Source organism: Pristiophorus japonicus, chromosome 20 (genome assembly GCF_044704955.1).
Source record: "Pristiophorus japonicus isolate sPriJap1 chromosome 20, sPriJap1.hap1, whole genome shotgun sequence".
Classification (NCBI taxonomy): domain Eukaryota; kingdom Metazoa; phylum Chordata; class Chondrichthyes; family Pristiophoridae; genus Pristiophorus; species Pristiophorus japonicus.
Genome location: NC_091996.1, coordinates 16,357,432 through 16,377,707, shown reverse-complemented (window position 1 = coordinate 16,377,707; position 20,276 = coordinate 16,357,432). Strand labels below are relative to the sequence as shown.

Below are 20,276 nucleotides of genomic sequence, written 5' to 3'. Positions count from 1 at the left end.
TGAGTGCACAATAAAAAATATCTTCCATTGGAATCTTCAGCCAATGGCAGCTCAGTTGTTCCTTGGTGTTCTACTTGTTATGTCTCAAATAAAGCAATGTGACTGAGTACTGTCGACTTGAGTAAGTGTGACCTTAGTCTCATTATTCTGACTCGAGAGTGCTGACACAGCGTGGGAGGCTTGCTGAAAAGCAGTGCTCATAAGGGATGCTGGGATCCCTTGGGACTCCAACAGATGCACCCTCTGGTGGCGGTAGAATGCTGGTTACAAGGTGTTGCATACATAACACTACTTACATCTGTTATTGGTTTCCAGAGTTAGAGTTCATACATCAGGCAAAAATCAGCCACCGGTCAATGATGGCGCGACTGCAGGGAACCAACCAACAGAGCACAAAAGCAGCAAGAGGGATGTGAAAGTCCAGAGTGAATTGAAGAAAACGACTGAGCCCAAGAAGGTGAATGACACAGCAGACCATCCTACAGAAGGACAGAAAGGTAAGAAATGAAAACGCGCTTTCTTTTGGCTCCTCCAATGGTTGGTAAAGGTAGGCAAGAAGGAAAGTTTTCAATCACGTCATCCCAAGAAGCACTCGTGCATTGACCAGTAATTACTGTCCAGTAATCTGACATGGCAAGCAAGTCCCAGGTGGGCAGAGGAAATGCTTCAAGGACACCCTCGAAGCCTCCTTGAAAAAGTGCAACATCCCCACTGACACCTGGGAATACCTGGCCCAAGAGCTTTCAAAGTGGAGGAGAAGCATCCGGGAAGGCGCCGAACACCTCGAGTCTCATTGCCGGGGGCAAGCGCAAACAGCGGAAGGAGCGCACAACAACCCAAACACCTCACCCACCCGTCCCTTTAACCACCGTCTGCCCCACCTGTGACAGACTGTAGGTCCCGCATTAGACTCATCAGTCACCTGAGAACTCATATTAGTGTGGAAGCAAGTCATCCTCAACTCCGAGGGACTGCTTAAGAAGAAGAGTAATTACTTGGAGAGGGGCCCTGAAAAAGAAGTAATGGAGGTCGCCTGCTTGCCCCCTTCTCCTAAGTGTAGGGGGAAGGGGGTGATAAAAGGCTAAAGAGCCTGCAAGTTTGGGGAGAAGCACTAGGGTTTCTGGGGATACCATGATGGGGGTCACTATTAGGGGAGCGATTTTCCTGGCCAAATGGTCTCTTCTCATCCCCGAATCTTCATTTCTTCGACACTTAATGGATTTAGAAAACTGAGTTAACTATTGTTGAGTATAATAAAATAACTGTGTTGCAATTCCCAGGGCTGAAGACTGATGGCATTGTTGCACACTTAAATTCTCAACTGTACACCCTTTTTTTTATATTATATTTTCTTTACAAGAGTATATATATAAAAATATATATATACACTGTACTTAAAGCAGAATACATCGGCACATTTAGGGCTATTAGTATGGTTTTGTGCATGCTGGGAACTGGGCACTGTTTGAGGTGAGGATAAGTTGATCAGTCCCTGGGGTTTTGCACATCTCCAACCTTGAGGGCAATAGTTCACCTTGTCGAGTAGGGTGCACTCAATTAATTAGTGATTAGGTCCACCAGAGAGTGGAGCTTTTGAGCAGGTCTACACACAACTATTTTACTTGGCCACATCTATTAACAAATTCCTTCGATGCAATGCGCTGTGATGCTCAGTGTACTGCTGGAAGTGGAACATGTGGAGAGAGAGAGATGAGGAAATTGCAACAAAAGTCCCAGGTCAGTTTCTTGTTGATAACCTTGGATATTGGCAAGGCCCTGAAAGTGGGGAGAAAAAATTAAAAGCAAATTTTGGCTGCTTAATATTTCCAATTATATTTGATTTTTGGAACACTGGATTGGCACAACTCTGATTTTGCACAGTACCATTAGGATCCAGTGCTTTGAATATACTGTCTGGGTGTTTTAATATGGCAATTCTCATTTTATTGAAAAGCTGGGCACAAAACCTGGATGAAGGTTTAAAATAAAGCAGAACGAACTGTTGATTACCACATGCCACTTTGTACGAAAGAAACATATTTATTTTCCCTTCACAGCAAAATCAAAACCTGTGGAAAGTGCTGCTGAAGCAAAGGTTAGTAAATGTACTGTACTTTTAGTATAAAAAATGTTGTAAAAATTATTTCGACAGCTATAAATGCAAGGGCCCGAACTTGGTGGAAGCTAAGTTACACCCAAGTGCCGTCCAAAGGACCGCTGAGAGACCTGACGGTAATTTGGGCAGGAGTTTTGTTAAGTCCTGGAATGACCACCTGGCGACAAAAAAACGACTTACTCCATGAATCTGGGCGGCAGCAGCGGGAGCTCCCAATCTCGGCGCAAAGTACCGCCGAGGATTGTGTCGGGCCCAGGGAGGGGGGAACACAGAAAAAAAAAAATCTACACGAAAAAAACCTATTGGAAAACCTTCAGGGGACCCCATGCACCTGAATCGCTGTTTTTTAAAAAAAAAAGTTTACTAACCTTTTGCAGGTCTTCATACTTAATCTTGAGGTTAGACCTGCCTCCTCGCGGCAGTCCTTCCCTCTGCTGCCGCCAACTCCCGCCCGGAGCAAACTGGCAGCTCGCTGGGCGGGAGGACACTAACGCGCCTTGCGCGCTAACGGACGTCAGCGGGCGGTCCCCAGCGGTCTTCCTTCCCCATCGGGGGGAGGCCTCCATGAAACTGGCACCAAGGGGAGACCACCCAGAAAACTCAGCGGCAGTGGGCGGTGAATCCACCAAGTTCGGGACCCGAGCCTTTTTCTTTCACTGTCCTTTAATGATGAAGGCTTGGTCTTTTTTTTTCTATGTAATGCAATTGTTAGATAGAGGCTTATATGTTGGGAGATGTGCTGTGGTCGGACATTGCTCAAGTTCTGGACCAGCTGTACGCTCGAGGGGAAAATTGCCTGACACTTTTATCATGCATCACCTCTCGGAGAAGAGAGAGGAGACAAAATAAGGGGTTATTATTATAGCTCCGTATACCAGACACCAAATACTTCCCAGACTTTATGGTTGCGAATTGTGCATAGGATTGAGAGACTGAGTGAGGGTGGGCTGGGGAAGAGGGAGCATCGTGAATATAAAAATTGGTGCTCACTGTCCAGGTTCGTACAACTTGAGTGAGGTACTGGGGAAGCGATTACTGCAGCGCAAGTCACTACCTTCAGAGGGTCGGAGGGGCCGGGAGGGACAGGTAAGTCGAGTTGAACATTATTGAAAAAACAGCAGCAAAACAATAACTCATTGTTTTTATTCTAGGTGCAAATCGAAAATATTCCACTACAGAAAAATAATGCATCCTATTCATTCACAGTAAGTGGGATCTAGGAGTTGGTCCTTTACGCTTCAGATAGTGTCTGCTCAGATTTATTCAAATTGGCAAATTGTACAAACCTGGATGTGTTTTTCTCTCGTGCAGTTCTCGTTTGCTATTAATACCGAGGAGGAACAGGGACTTTACAGTCTGTACTTCCATAACTGCTACATTGACAAAAATCCAACGCGACAGTCTTTCCGGTTTGATATGGATGTGAGTACCAGGAAGACATCATTATTCTTTATGGCGCAAGAGAACTATTAGGGACATTTAAGCAAATCATCAATAATGGCTTAGCATTGTTATCCTTTTTTATAATGTGAAAGCTTTTATATACAAATTTAAAACAACATTAAAACAGAAATTGCTGGAAATGCACAGCAGTTTGATCAGCACCTGAGTGAAAAAGATTGATGGTTCTGGTGTAAATGTTATTGAAGGGTCTTGCCTTGAAATGTTAACTTGATTTTATCTTTCAGATGCTGACTGTCCAGTTGTGTCTTTGCAGTATTTTATGTTTCTATGTTGGATTTCCAGCAGATGCCATTTTCTTCTACTTCAAGTTTAGCATAATTTCTACTTTCAATGAGACAAAAAAAAATCTTCCATTCCCTCCTCTGCTGGGATTTGGACTCTGGGGAAGGGGGGGGGCACTGCCAGCCCTCTGGTACCCCCGCCCAAGTAGGCATTCTTTGTGTGTAACAGTGTTGTTGAGCTGCACTTTGAATTTTCCTTCCCTGCTGTTAAGGAAATGCTTGTTGCAATGATAGAGCGACCATCAGTTGTCTTCACTGCATACCCGATTTTGCAGTAATCTATCGACTCTTGAGTGTGACACTACTCTGGAGGCTGCGGAACTTAGATGATAAAGTTTGAGTAAAATCTAACTCAAAATGTTGCATTTTTCTCTCACCATGTTATACCTTGTTACAGATACAAAACAATCATTTTGATTCAGGAAAGCCAGTAATTGATTCACAGCTTGAAACTTAAAAGTACTGCAAAGTTACCCCATCAAATTACAATTAAAGTCTGATTAACCTTAGTATATGTTTATTTAACAACAGCTAGATCCAGTGGTCTTAGAGAGGCACAGAACCACTTTAGTCACAGGATTATATGTGCATTACATAGATGTCAGCCTTGGCTCAGTGATAGCACTCTTGCCTCCTCTCCTGTCTCGCCCTCAGACAGTCGAGCAAACTCAAGAAGACTGCAGTCGCTGATGTCAATAATTACAGCGACCCCTCCAATTACTTTCTATTACTGGAGATATCCTGATGCCGAGGAACTCATCCAGCCTCTTTAAAACCAGTCCATACTTAACAATGGTGAAGAACAGGGTTGAAGGAATTATAAGCAGAATTTATTGGTACTAATGGTGTCTGCATAGGTGTTGCAGTTGGTCCAAGTTGAGGATGATTAACTGTCCAAGTCACAATCCTTGACGGGAAGGGTGGGGTCAATTAGAAAGTGGAACTTTGCAAAACTAAAGGTGCATCTCAATGTGGGCTCCTTTTGTCGGAAGGTGTTCAGTTCACTGAGGACTTTTGAGGTAGGAAATTTCTTGCCGCGGAAATTATTGAACCAGGAAAGACCAGTTGGTCCCACTGAACCCTTTTGGCCTTGTATGATTTGGGCTGTTCTGGACTTGCATCATGTTTGGAGAAGGATGAAGAAGAAAACAATTGGTATAGTATTTTGCTATCTCCAAATTCTGACTTGTGTGATTTTTGTTTCTTTTACAGATTACAATAGTGGAATACAACCCTGGCAGCTATTTGTCTGCAGGAGAAATTCCGCTCCCCAAACTCTACATCTCCATGGCCTTGTTCTTCTTCCTGGCTGGAATTGTGTGGGTTTACATTCTCCGTAAACGCAGGTACTGTGTAATTTACTTATGACACTGGAGAGCAGGGTCTACACTGTGCAAGTGCATGTGAATTTTATGTAGCAACTTCCAGGGTTGGAATACTGCTGTAGGATTTCAGCAGTTTAGCCATCTAAAACAGTTTTGACCCAATTTTACTGTTAGGTTTTGTACATGTTGAATATATCATTGTTTTGAAATTAGCCTAAATTTCTCGTTTGAAATATTTATCTAATGTTCAAGGGCCTCTAACACACTGACTGTAGGTGTTGATTATAATGTGTTGCTGGGGTGGACAGGAGGAGAGTTTCTGCTTGTTAAAGTGATAATCAGGGCCACTGGGTTCCAGTTCTTATGTAAAAATCGTTAAGAGCAGAATTTGGTGACTCTCCTAAGCCAATAGCCCTGGTGATAATTAGTTGCAGTTGTAGTGTTATTGCTAGGATTATTTAGAATATTGAGATCAACAAACTATAAAAAAATAATCCAATTTAAACCAGTGTGTATTAATAATTCATTAGCTCAAATTGCTCCCACAATTACCATTGCTAATGACAGGCTTGTAATCACTAATACTTCACCCACAGCTCGAAGTGCCTTCTCCAGACACACAGGTTTGCTTGGACAAAATTTTATTGTATCATTCGATGGTTTTCATAATTCAAGTGTCAGAGCACAATAAATTAATGTATATAATTTACTGAAATGCAAGTGATAACACTAAGTTTTTAGCTTTTTTCTTCTCTAAATTAGTTGTCAGGTCCAGATGTAAATATCCAGCACGTGTGGTTTGTTTTTTGTTGAGGATGTTCCTGGTAATGTGCCTGCATCCCATGACTGTTCCATAGCAGTTTAACACGTATAAAAGAACATTGAAAGCAAAGTCTGGATTCAGGCAACAGCCATAATTACAACACCTCGCTGATCTTTCACACTCAAACACTGTAACCCAATTACATTCGCTTTCTCTGTTGCAGTTCTGCATTTAATTAGCACTGTTAAACATGTTGTTTTATGGCTACCCAATGGTTCAGTGGGTAAATACACGGTGGTTCTGTGCTGAACCACACAGATCAGGACATTTCCACACTGGATCCTTGATCTGGTTTGGATGATTTTGCCTTGCTGCCTGTACATTTGTCACCAGCTTCCTGAACTAAGGAGAAAAAAGCTCAGTCAGGATTTTCACTGCTGGTTACTATTCTTTGATTGGTGAGGTATGGAGCTTGTAACAGGGCAGGCTTGGCTCTGGGTGTCAGCGGTGGCTCAGTGGGCAGCACACACCCCTCTGAGTCAGAAGGTTGTGGGTTCAAGTCCGACTCCAGAAACTTGAGTGCATAAATCTAGGCTGACACTCCAGTGCCGAACTGAGGTGGAGCTGCACTGTCGGAGGTGCCGTCTTTCAGATGAGACGTTAAACCGAGGCCCCGTTTGCTCTCCCAGGTGGACGTAAAAGATCCCATGGCACTATTTCGAAGAAGAGCAGGGGAATTATCCCTGGTATCCTGGCCAATATTTATCCCTCAATCAACATAACAAAACAGATTATCTGGTCATTATCACATTGTTGTTTGTGGGAGCTTGCTTGTGCGCAAGTTGGCTGCCGCGTTTCCCACATTACAACAGTGACTACACTCCTAAAGTACTTAATTGGCTATAAAGTGCTTTGAGACATCCGGTGGTTGTGAAAGGCACTATAGAAGTGAATGTCTTTCTATATTTGAATCGTATATCAACACATGCTGTCCAAGTCCACCCATGAACAGTGGTTGAAGTACGAAAGGAATCATACCTCTACAAGAAATTGGGGCCTTCAGGACAGGAAGAGAACATGAGAAGGGAATAAATATTAAAAGGAGAAAAGAAATCCAAATTAAATACAGGATTGAGGCAGGAACATTTTGCCCACAAATACAACGATAAAGCCATGGAGTGGTCAGAAAGTATTTTGAAGTAATGAAATGTGGGAAAATGAAAGCAGAAGCCAGTATTTCAACTGATTCTCGCTTGCTGCATATACTCATACACATGTGAAGTGAAAATGTAATGATTAATGCTTGATTTTAAATTTCAATCCCTCAAGTAATAAAATGGGAAATGTGATCAGCATGCTTACCACTTGCGTTCTTTTCCTCCAGCAATGATGTGTTTAAGATCCATTGGCTGATGGGGGCGCTTGCATTCACCAAATCCCTTTCTCTGGTTTTCCACGCTGTAAGTGACCTGCGTATCATTTCAGCATTTTTATTGCAGGAATGATAATCATAGCACCTTCTAACAAAGTCAGTTTGTGAATTGTTTAACATGTGCCTGTTTAAAGGGTTCTGTACGGTTGAGTCGTGCACTGTTAATATTGCTGTGACAGCAGCATCCTAACGTGTTATGTGGAATGATGCACACGCTCTCCCTCTGATTTACTGATTATGGTAAGTTCTTGATCAATGGGGGAGGGAAGGAGGAGAATGGGAAATTAAAATATTGCACTGACTTATAATTAGGTTCCTTCCTTGGAAGGAAGAGAAGACAAATTAACATCAACGTTTGTCCAACACATCCAGTCAGACTGTCCAGTCAGATTTACTATGAGGAAAAATTGAAGAGGCTGGGATTGTTTTCTTTAGAACAGAGGAGGCTGAGGGGAGACCTGATTGAGGTGTATAAAATTATGAGGGGCATGGATAGAGTGGATAGGAAGGACCTATTTCCTATAGCAGAGTGATCAACAACCAGGGGGCATTGATTTAAAGTAATTGACAGGAGATTTAGAGGGGATTTGAGGGGAAATTTGTTCAGCCCAGAGGGTGGTGGGGTCTGGAACTCACTGCCTGAAAGGGTGGTAGAGGCAGAAACCCTCAGCACATTTAAAAAGTGCTTGGATGTTCACTTGAAATGCCGTAACCGACAAGGCAACGGACCAGGAGCTGGAAAGTGGCATTAGGCAGGATAGCTCTTTGTCGGACATGGTGAGCCACATGGCCTCCTTCTGTGCTGTAAATTTCTATGATTCTATGTTGCACAGCAATGCGCATGGGGTCATGTTAATTCCCTGTCTTCTCTGTTGGGGAATGGTGCAGGTACTGCACATGAAAATCTTTAAAATTAGACACAAGGAGAGGAAATGGCTTTAAAACTGGTGTTGAGGGCTCAGTGAGCTTTTCCATTACGTCCTCCCTCCTAGCCAGAGCTACGGTTGTTAACATCAAGTGGAAACTGCCAATTATTTTGTGGCTATTTTTATGCGGTATTTGGATAAGATTCCCTTTCTCTGTCCATCAGGCTGAGAAGGTGGACTTCTGATCTGCTCCCAGGCTCACCTTGTGCTTGCTACAGCCGGCCAGCGCGAGGTGTCGAGGACTCCCCAAATGTGTCTTCCACCCTGCAACCCCTGCCTCAACGGGCAGGGAATGCTATATTCAGCCCCTTTTACATTGATAGAGCTGAGATTGGGCGCTGAATGGGAGTGAGTTTCAAACCAAAGTCTGTCCATTCGGTGCGAGTCCGCGAACACTGAATGTCAGGACACCAAGCCTGAATCTGCTCAATTGATGTATAATATTTTTACAATCAAATTGCTGTCACTTAAGAAAACAATGGCATTCTTTCATTATGTAGATTCATCACACTTGCACCAGCAGGGCCATTTTATTGTAATTTGAATTGTACAATTGTTCATTCCCATACAGCCGCATTGTGCTGGTTTCCAAGGTACTGCCTTGTATTGGGAATAAGTTCACTGCAATACCTACCACAGTTCAGATGAAACTGGACGACCTAATCCGTGTTGCATTTATTTTGAAGTATTTTTCCAGAGTTTTATGTAGGTTTTAAAACTGATTCAGCTGGTTATTTTAATGTAGCACAAAACAAATTGGCAGAGTTCTGTTAAAGTGAAGCAAATGTAATTCTAACAAGGAAAGGTAGGTTGGGGGAGCAGGGGGATCACTAGCAGCTTTTGTTTAAAACCATGCATTAAAGTGATTTTTCCTTTGTTTTAATGTACATATTCATACACTTATTGCAGTAGAAAAATTGTGATTATGTATCACAATTGGTGTTACAGAATTCGAGAGCTATATCTGTATTTATGCAGTGTGCCTATTCTCAAATGCTAATCATTTAATCCCCAAGTGTTCTGAAGTGCTTAATTGCCCCATCAAACTGATGCAGCATTGTTCTTATTAAGTACTTTTCAAAAGCATTAACCTGAACGGTGATTGCTGGTGTTGCTTACACCATAACAAACTTCCTTAACCCTTTTATCAGGGCTTTAGGTTTGAACAAAATCCCCTGGGGATGATGTTAGCTTGTTCCTTGTTTGCACTGATATCCTCAGGTCTTCAATTTCATGGGTGCAGATCGGGTGGGTGGGGCGGGGGGCGGTGGGCTGGCGTGGAGGTGGGCTGGCTTTCCTCCAGTCTTGTAATTCTTAAAGATTTTTATGTTTTGAAACATAACCTCTGTTCCCACCCCTTGGTGCCAACAATGCTGTTCGATGTAAGCAATGCAAACTCCACATCTCAAACAGAGCTCTCATTCAAAGTCTTCGGGACTCCTGAGAGGGACAATACAAAGGGCTCCATCTCTGTTGGACCACCAGTGGGACTCTCGGTCACGGCCAGAGGCTCACGACAAGGTCAACAGAGGAGAGCAACAGTCGTACTTTACGGATCTGTGCTTGAGCATCAGTCTCCATCATGCCAGCATTAGTTGGCTCCTGGTGAGAGAATATCAGAGGCTCTTTGGCTGAGGGGGGAGGGATAAAAAGATGAGCAACCTTTTGCACCGTTTGTCCATGTTGGCTCAGTGAGAAGGAGCCTCAGTAATTTTAGTGAAGACAGCAACACCTTCTCCAGCTGAAGTGCGATAGGTGGACCTGAAGACTGGAGATGGGGGGGTTGGGCGGGCGGGCAAAAGATGATGTGGTGGTTATGTGGCGGCAGGCTCATTAAATTAAATTTCAGCAGAAGAAATTGAAATATTTGTGAGCTTTCTTCAGTGATGCAGCCTGGACTTGATTGTTTATTTGCATTCATCGTCTGTTCACTGTCATTAGTGCCCCCAAGGGCTTTAAAGAGCTGCCGCTGAATAATTAGATTACTTTGTTCAAGTGACAACGTATGCAGTGTCTGGTGATGGTACAAGACAAATGTGTCGGTTTCGTTCAGCAATTATGGAGGGCATTGTTCAATTCAGAATGAAGTTTCATGAACCCTGAAAGTACTAAATCTCATGATCCACATGTAATTTTATAATATAGCTTGTAGAAAATCCATCATATAACCTATGCAAAACTGATTCATTATGAATTTTCAACACTTATAAATCAGAATTCAAGAAGTTATCGAGTCACAGACATATTTTAGTGGTTGATCTGGGACTAGGTATCTCCACATGGAAGAGAGGGAACTGTTCTCTTGCTGTTCCTCGCAACCAGCTTAGAACAGCAATAACAGAGGTCTGAGACATACCATCTCCACCACAGAATGCTGAGTTAACAGTGAGTGGGGAGGTGGGGTGTGTGGAGAGATTTCAGAGAAATCACTCCCATAAAAGCAACCGGTATTTTTTCCAGATATCATCATTCAAGTGATATTAATGCTTCTGTTTGTTTTTCTCTCCCATCAGATTGATTATCACTTTATTTCAACTCAGGGATATCCCATTGAAGGTTGGGCTGTGGTGTACTACATAACTCATTTGTAAGTGGATTATCAAGTTGTCCCTTTATCAATATGATATTTTTGAAAGCCCTAGAGTTCAAATGTGATTCTAAAACAAATCACTAAAAATTACAACAAAAAAAACTTGGGGGAAATGGAATAATTGAAGGACCACAGCTATTCACAAACCATTACGTGCACAACAGCAAGATAGCATAGCACTTCATGGACCTGTGGCATGTGGGTCTCGACATATGAATCCACATGCACTCTATTTTGTGTCTCAGCCTTTCTAGAATGGAAAGATGTGAAGCAGAGGCTACTGGAGTTGCTTGCCCACTGGAATGTCCAGAATGACCGTTACTCTGAACTGTTCACATTCTCAGTTGGGGGCAGAGGAAACTTAAAGGAGAAAAATCGCTTTTAGAAAATTATCTTATAAAATTTGACTTGCCTGTCCAGTTAACCGCCTATGGATATAAATAAAAATGCACCCTGATGAAGAGTGGAAATAATTTATTTGACACAGCCTATTCTACTGCATTGTCACATGATCCTGAAGTCCGAGAGATGGGTGCAGTGACTGATGCCTCTTAGTCACCTTTTGTATTACAAACAAAAAAATTGCTAGAAATGTACAGCAAGTCCGACAGCATCTGAAAGGCGAAAGATAGATTATCATTTCATGTGCAGAGCCTTTGTCAGAGTTCCAACAAAAGGTCTACACCTGACACATTGGGCCAGAAATTCGGCTCTATAGCGCCCGGGTTTCCGCTGCTTTGGGTATCGTTTTGCGTCAGCGCTGTGCGTGCACAATTCTGGTGCAGGCCGCACCAGATGCCATCTTGGTGAAGGCCAAACGAGAGGTGCCCTTTAACCATGTCTGAAGCAGCTGTTAGGCTGTTAACATAGGCACATAAGGGGCCTATAGCCTACTTCTGCTGACTCTTGCAACTTTGGTCTGTGACTGAGGCAGCAAGCACCAGTGCTGATTGGCTCCAGGAAAACCAACGTTAAACAGCACGAAATTTAAAAAAATGTCAGTACTCACCATAATCACCGCTGGCTGCTCCCAGCCCCGAGATCTCTGTCCTCCAGATGTCTGAGTGACAATAAGAATTGTACACTAAATTTCACTTTATGTAACTTTGATTGTGACCGTTCCCATTTATTAAGGATAGCAAGCTCCCTTTAAATTCTTTTTGATCTCTTCAAAGTGAAGAGTGCTTGGGGAATGGAACTCTTTCTATTTCAGGCACCCACAGTCCTCTACTTTACCTTAACAAACCTGCCTTATATTTCTTGGTAATACACCACTAAAAATAAATAGCTGGTGAAAACCAGATTATGGCGTCACAGCTGATGGTATAAGTACTGCGTCCATTTAATCTTGTGCACTGTTTGTGCAGTGCTCAGGACATAAGTTTTGTTATATAATGGTTTAAAACAAAGTTCAAAATAAACATTTTTTAAATAGGCCAAGCTTTCTGCTCTGACTGAGGGATGCGGGTTTGCTTCCTGCTCCCCCACATGCCAGTTGCTGCTGTGAGCAGGCTGCGAGCTAACCCCACGACAGACAGAATGCAGGGAGGTTGCCCTGGAATGATCTGGCGCACATGTCCTTGCAGCCAGTTGCAGAAATGGCATTGATGGAGGTGAGAGCAGATCACTCGCCCTCCCTCTTTGCAGAGGATGGGGTGAGGCCAGCACCTGGGGATAATTTCAGAACTGAAATGCCGATAATGGGCTGTGAATTTTTTGAGCTTGGCTCTTTCAGGTTGCCATTTTGTGAACCTCTTATCTTGATCAATTGAGTGCTAAGTGCTTGAGACATTTTGATGCCATAACAATGCAAGTATTTTTAAATCACTAAGTATCCACCACTTTTGTTTAATAAGAGTCTGGTTTGATGTCTGCATTAAAGTACTCCATTTGGTAAATATCTTTGATAAGTCTCAAATGGCTGGAACTCCAGATATGCAATTTAGTGAAAAGCACCATTTCTGCTTCATTTTTTAGTGAGTCAATGACTGCTGTAACTTTCACTGCCACAAACACACCATTACATTTGAGGAAAATGTCTTTGCCATTGGCTAGCCTTAAATCCTCCTCTTTGCTAACACTGTCTTCTGTTCCTTTTCCTTTTAAGGTTGAAAGGAGCTCTTTTGTTCATTACGATAGCACTGATAGGAACTGGCTGGGCCTTCGTTAAACACATCCTGTCAGACAAAGACAAGAAAATCTTTATGATAGTTATTCCACTCCAGGTAAAGGGCAGTGCTGATGACTCATGTCCCCTTTTGCAGCCTTCACAGTCTGCACACATCTGTCATTTGTTCAGATTATTGCTTCTGATTCCCCTGTGAAAATGTGAAGAATGGGCCATCAGGCCCTGCCGTACCTCACTGTGACGAAGAGTCACTGTTCTAGGCCTGAATGCAAACTTCTCAGTTGAAGTTGATATTTTTTTTTGAGAAACAATTGTGAAGGGCCAGTACCCATTGTGCAGGATACTATGGCTGAAAGGAATGGGAGAAAGAATCATTGAATGATGTAGCACATATGAGGACGTCATTCAGCCCATCTTGCCTGTGCTGGCTCATTTGAAAGAGCTGTCCCAATTAGTTCCAGTCCTTTGCCATATCCAAGGATGAAATAACTGAAGTAGTCATTAGGTAATGCCATGTTTGTGTACTGTAGATTGTAGCAGGAATGGAAGGCTGAAGGTGACCAGGAATTGAACAGATTTGAGGTCCCAGGAAAGTGAGCTGGAGTAGGAAATAGTGTGATGACTCTTGATTTCATTACAGTGAGGATATGGGGGGGTGGGGGTTAAGAGCATGATGGGCATATTAGCCTACCAATGTCACGAAGTTGACACCTGATGATGCAGCACATTAGCACTCTGCTGTGCATTAGGAGGCCAGCATTCAAACCCTATCCTGTGCTGATGCCCCCCCGGGTTTGTCCACCTCATTGCGGGGGGTAGAGAATTGCTGGCATCCGTCTGATAGTCGGGCAGTGTATTGGATCTTCGACTGGCACAGCGCTCCTCAGTGACTGAAGCATTGACAGCTGTGATGGAGAGTTAGATCATTTGGCCCTCACGGTCATGAAGGCTTGCCTAAATCTGAAAAATGGGTAATTTGGAGAGCGAGATAAATTCAAGAAAAAAATGGGTATTGCACAATGAATAGGGGGCACAATTTTGATTTATGCCATGCTTTTGAATTGCTGGACTGCTTTGGGGAGAGAGTACGTTTTTAATTTAGTCTGGGGGAAGAAATAGAAACTTGGGAAATGTTCGCTCAACACCCAGTCTCGGGGACAGTGTGAAGATGGCAACCTCTAATTGTGAGGGGATCCACTATGCAACAGCTTTTTAAAATGGCTTTTAAACTTGTAGATCTTTATTTTAATACATATTTGTATAAATAATTTTACATGTACATTCTCATATATATATGAACACACACACACAATCTTGAAATATTGTTATCTCCAAGATTTTTGCCTTCACGGCCCACTGGAAGTTGGAACTGTAAACTAGAAAATAACAGCTGTGGCCCCTGTGTGTCAATGTGCAATCATTTCATCTCTGAAACTGGGCTTTATTATCAGGCCAGACTGATGGGATAAAAGTTCTTTCTCTTCCCCCATCCCGCTTTAAAGATCTTACTTGAAATGAGTTTGGGGCAATCTTGACCCAGTTCTTGGAAACTCCTGAAATCTGAGTTTGTCTGGGAAATGGAAATATCACACTGGTCCAGTGGAGGGTGCTGTGAGAATTGAATTGTCGTGTTGTTGAAGCAGATTATGGGGTGTTTTAGACTGCGTCACGTCCATGCTGTACCTGATCAGGGAATGCTTGATGTTGATAAAATGTACCAGGAGTGCAAAGTGTTTTCATCTTTCCTGCTCCCTCCCCACAACCATCCCCCCAACAATAAATAATCCAAATCAAATTGCTCCATGCCACTGAATTAACTATGTACGTCTGCAGACCCATTGCTTAATCCGAAGACATTTGGTGAGGGGAGAAATGTTTTCCCTGTCGAGGAAGCTGTCCGTCAGTAAAACTCCTTTGTTCACTAGGTCCTTGCTAATGTCGCTTACATCATTATTGAGTCGACAGAAGAAGGGACGACTGAATACGGACTGTGGAAGGAGATCCTCTTTCTTGTCGACCTTCTGTGTTGTGGTGCCATCCTGTTCCCTGTGGTGTGGTAAGTGTGGCCATGATTTAATGCTGCTGACTTGGATGTCGGTCATTTGACTGGTGCCCGTGATGAATTGTGCCTTGGGTGATGAAGGAAAAAACAAAATGTCCCCTTGCCTATCCAGACTGCCCACTCCCTGAAATTTGGTAGAAAACATAGCTCGCACACAATGCAGAGTGACCATACAGGTAATTCAATAATTTAACCAATTCAAGTCATGTTAAACTTACTGCTGTCCTGCTGATGCTCGAATCCAACCCAGGAAGTTGAAGATACGGCTCAGTTTCTTTTCTCGTCAACACCGCCCCCCCCCCCCCCCCCACACACTTTCCATTTGGTCTCCTTAGACAGATTTGCATGAAGGTTACAAGTGCATGTGGAAGCAGCCCTTTGGTACAATTCCCAGGTAGACATTCTTCACGTGCAAGTTAAGGCATTAAGTGGCAGGATCACAGGAAGTATGAACATAAGAAATAGGAGCAGGAGCAGGCCATATGGTCCCTCGAGCCTGCTCCGCCATTGAGTAAGATCATGGCTGATCATCGACCTCAACTCCACATTCCCGCCTGATCTTCATATCCCTCAATTCCCCTCGACTCCAAAAATCTATTTATCTCAGCCAAGTCTGACTCAGATCTCATCTGATCATGCGCACTAGGGCCATAGCCACAAGTGGATCTGTGAGCCATATTAGCACCACGGCCCACTGTATTAGCACCTACGCCCACCAATCTGAGCCTCCCAGAACAGCCGGTTGACAGGATAATAATCATAGATTACTGGATGCAGGTATCTCGGAGCTGAAGCAGTGGCTGACTTTCCTCCCTGCTTCAGGTGTGCAGCGGTATCGAACAGTATATCTGTCCGGCGGAGTGACGTGAACCAGGCGGGTTGACATCATGTCAGACGGAGCACATTTTGGGGTGAACACAAGAACATAAGAATTAGGAACAGGAGTAGACCATCGAGTCCCTCGAGCCTGCTCTGCCACTCAACAAGATCATGGCTGATCTGGCCATGGACTCAGCTCCACTTACCCGCCCGCTCCCTGTAACCCTTAGTTCCCTTATTGGTTAAAAATCTATCTATCTGTGATTTGAATACATTCAATGAGCTAGCCTCAACTGCTTCCCTGGGCAGAGAATTCCACAGATTCACAACCCTCTGGGAGAAAAAATTCTTTCTCAACTCTGTTTTAAATTGGCTCCCCCGTATTTTGAGGTTGTGCCCCCTAGTTCTAGTCTCCCCGACCAGTGGAAACAACCTCTCTGCCTCTATCTTGTCTATCCCTTTCATTATTTTAAATGTTTCTATCAGATCACCCCTCATCCTTCTGAACTCCAACGAGTAAAGACCCAGTCTACTCAATCTATCATCATAAGGTAACCCCCTCATCTCCGGAATCAGCCAAGTGAATCGTCTCTGTACCAACTTCCAAAGCTAGTATATCCTTCCTTAAGTAAGGTGACCAAAACTGCATGCAGTACTCCAGGTGCGGCCTCACCAATACCCTGTACAGTTACAGCAGAACCTCCCTGCTTTTGTACTCCATCCCTCTCGCAATGAAGGCCAACTTTCCATTCGCCTTCCTGATTACCTGCTGCACCTGCAAACTAACTTTTTGGGATTCATGCACAAGGACCCCCAGGTCCCTCTGCACTGCAGCCTGTTGTAATTTCTCCCCATTCAAATAATATTCCCTTTTAATGTGTTTTTTTCCCAAGGTTTTCCGACATTGTTTGCTATCTGCCAAACCTTAACCCATTCGCTTAACCTATCTAAATCTCTTTGCAGCCTCTCTGTGTCCTCTACACAACCTGCTTTCCCACTAATCTTTGTGTCATCTGCAAATTTTGTTACACTACACTCTGTCCCCTCTTCCAGTTGTGGTCCTAGCACCGATCCCTGTGGCACACCACTAACCACCGATTTCCAACCCGAAAAGGACCCATTTATCCCGACACTCTGCTTTCTGTTAGCCAGCCAATTCTTTATCCATGCTAATACATTTCCTCTGATTCTGCGAACCTTTATCTTCTGCAGTAATCTTTTGTGTGGCACCTTATCAAATGCCTTTTGGCAATCTAAATACACCACATCCGTCGGTACACCTCTATCCACCATGCTCGTTATATCCTCAAAGAATTCCAGTAAAATGTTGTGTCTGCTTGATTGCACTATTCCTATCTAGATGTCCCGCTATTTCTTCCTTAATGATAGCTTCAAGCATTTTCCCCACTACAGATGTTAAACTAACCGGCCTATAGTTACCTGCCTTTTGTCTGCCCCCTTTTTTAAACAGAGGCGTTACATTTGCTGCTTTCCAATCCGCTGGTACCTCCCCAGAGTCCAGAGAATTTTGGTAGATTATAACGAAGGCATCTGCTATAACTTCCGCCATCTCTTTTAATACACTGGGATGCATTTCATCAGGACCAGGGGACTTGTCTACCTTGAGATCCATTAGCCTGTCCAGCACTACCACCCTACTGATAGTGATTGTCTCAAGGTCCTCCCTTCCCACATTCTTATGACCAGCAACTTTTTGGCATGGTTTTTGTGTCTTCCACTGTGAAGACCGAAGCAAAATAATTGTTTAAGGTCTCAGCCATTTCCACATTTCCCATTATTAAATCCCCCTTCTCATCTTCTAAGGGACCAACATTTACTCTTTTCTGTTTTATATATCTGTAAAAGCTTTGACAATCTGTTTTTATGTTTTGCGCAAGTTTACTTTCGTAATCTATCTTTCCTTTCTTTATTGCTTTCTTAGTCATTCTTTGCTGTCGTTTAAAATTTTCCCAATCTTCTAGTTTCCCACTAACCTTGGCCACCTTATACGCATTGGTTTTTAATTTGATACTCTCCTTTATTTCCTTGGTTATCCACGGCTGGTTATCCCTTCTCTTACCGCCCTTCTTTTTCACTGAAATATATTTTTGTTGAGCACTATGAAAGAGCTCCTTAAAAGTCCTCCACTGTTCCTCAATTGTGCTACCATTTAGTCTGTGTTCCCAGTCTACTTTAGCCAACTCTGCCCTCATCCCACTGTAGTCCCCTTTGTTTAAGCATAGTACGCTCGTTTGAGAACGACTTCCTCACCCTCAATCTGTATCCCAGGCAGAGGTTGATGAGAGGAAAATCCCCCATTACCCCTCTCCCATCCCATTTCCCCAAACAAAGCTTGAGGACAAATGATATGCAATTAACAAAATTATGGGTCTATATTATTGGATGTGTCTTCAGAAGTCGCTGTTAATGTTGTGGTTTTGTAGCAGTTACTGCTTAATTTGTGGTCTTTTATGTATAAAACTCTGTGTAGTTGGTAGTTCAATACATTAATCTTAAAATGTACCTTCCACGTCCCAAGTATTTTAAATGTAAGCCTATTTGATTTAATGCGGTTTATCTGTTGGCTTGATTTGACATTGCAGTATTTTTCCACAAGCTCAAGAACATGCTAATTGTTATTCGTCGTTGCACTCACAGGTCAATTAGACATTTGCAAGAGGCGTCAGCAACAGACGGTAAAGGTAAGGAAGAATCTAGAAACCGTTGTGGCTGCTGTGTCGGTGTTGGCAGTTTTAAACAAAACACTGCCACTGGATGGAGCCAAAAACCGGTTTGTGTGGAAGGTACATTGTGAGTCTGGAGTATTGTGGAATGTCCTTGGAAAACCCGCACCTCATGAATTCTGGTTCGTTGATGCTTGCTTATCACTGCACCAATGAACCAATATGGAAAATATACATGGTTTAAAAAAAAAAATTAAATCAAATATCAATTTTTACAACAAAATGTCACCCCCGGGTCGTGCAGCGCATCCAAAAAGACAGAATTTCCATCTAATGCAGCAAAAACTGCATTTACTGAAATGGGAAAGAAAATAAAGCTGGTCACTGGAAAATGAGTGGAAGGCAAAATGTTTAGCCTGGTATCCTATTCATACCCTTTTAACAGGTTGCAGTCATCTTAAAACTGAAACAGTGCAGGGTGTGTGAAATATAACTGGTGGGATTCATGTATTGTTCATGGAGGAATACAGCCAGTTATCAGCGGACCAATCATTTCCTTTCTTTTTTACGTAGTTCTCTGGCTGGGGTATGGCACCTGCTGCCTTCCAATACCTTGTACATGCAGCCACTCTGTGTTGGAGCCTGGACAATGCTGGTACGCTGTTAGAAATCATCGCAGCAGAGCCCCATCCTGTTGTGATCTGACATTCACCTATGGACTTTTCAGCAGTAGTCACGGATAGCAATTATGGCCATGGATCTTGCCCACTTCCCCCTTCCCACCCCCTCACCCAATAGCACTGCTGCAGTCAGTTGATCTTCACCTGGCTGAGATCTGTTAACTCAACGCAGGTTGTGTATCGAACCTGCAACCTTGTTGGCTGACATGATCAGTACTTCACAGGATGAACTTGTTTAATGTTTCCAGTTGCCTCTGCGGAAAAGTTAACATGCTGCACCTTCTCGCAACCAATTCTGGAGCAGCATTGGCAAAGGTGTGGGAGATAGTGACTTAAACCTCTCGACCCGGGGCATCTAAAAGAGGAGATGGAAAATAAATTAAAATTGGGGAGTGTGCTTTTTAGCATTCTTTTGCTTTGCAATGATTTGTGTTTGTTGATTCGTGATAATCAGCTTCTAGTTTCCACATCATAAAAAAAATGTCAATACCTTATCACATGCTGGGATTGGTGTAACGTGTGCTTTCACACGCAGGGCCAGTCTTTGGTAAAATTAGGCAATCTTGTGGATTAGTATCTAATACTTCAGCAATTTGAAGTCAGTGGATTTAACTCCTTGAGCTTTACAAATGTCCAAGATTACAACGATGGAAGAGGAGTATGAAGTGGATGTGTGTTGTGGAAACAGTTCTTTAGCACCTAGCGGCATTCCAACTTGGCTCCTGAAAGTGATCCCATTCCACTTTTAGGTCATGGTCTTCAGAATGCCACAGGCAGCCAGTGGGAACTCTTGAGTTCAGCTGTACTATTGATCCCATATTGGTATTCTCTTTTGGAAGCGAAGGGAAGTGTCTTTTGAGAGCTCGAATGCCCAAGTGTTTTGACAGCACGGTGCTATTATTTATCTCCAGTCTGTGGAGCTTGTGCTGCTGCTCAGCTCCCTCGCAGCCATTCCATGTGAAGGAAGCGAGCTCCACGTTGACCCTTCACCCGTCAGCTCATTTGA

At 43.2% G+C, this 20,276-nt stretch overlaps 1 protein-coding gene across 1 annotated transcript in view; it reads left to right on the top strand.

Annotated features, from left to right (window-relative positions):
* Positions 1 to 20,276, top strand: part of gpr107 (G protein-coupled receptor 107) — a 124,565-nt gene that overhangs the window by 22,751 nt on the left and 81,538 nt on the right. Inside the window, exons 5-14 of the mRNA XM_070863793.1 lie at positions 316 to 497; positions 2,058 to 2,095; positions 3,268 to 3,321; positions 3,428 to 3,538; positions 5,074 to 5,207; positions 7,334 to 7,409; positions 10,821 to 10,894; positions 13,005 to 13,122; positions 14,951 to 15,081; positions 18,565 to 18,608. Of these exons, the coding sequence (XP_070719894.1) occupies positions 316 to 497; positions 2,058 to 2,095; positions 3,268 to 3,321; positions 3,428 to 3,538; positions 5,074 to 5,207; positions 7,334 to 7,409; positions 10,821 to 10,894; positions 13,005 to 13,122; positions 14,951 to 15,081; positions 18,565 to 18,608 (962 nt within the window). The remainder of the gene's footprint in view (positions 1 to 315; positions 498 to 2,057; positions 2,096 to 3,267; positions 3,322 to 3,427; positions 3,539 to 5,073; positions 5,208 to 7,333; positions 7,410 to 10,820; positions 10,895 to 13,004; positions 13,123 to 14,950; positions 15,082 to 18,564; positions 18,609 to 20,276) is intronic.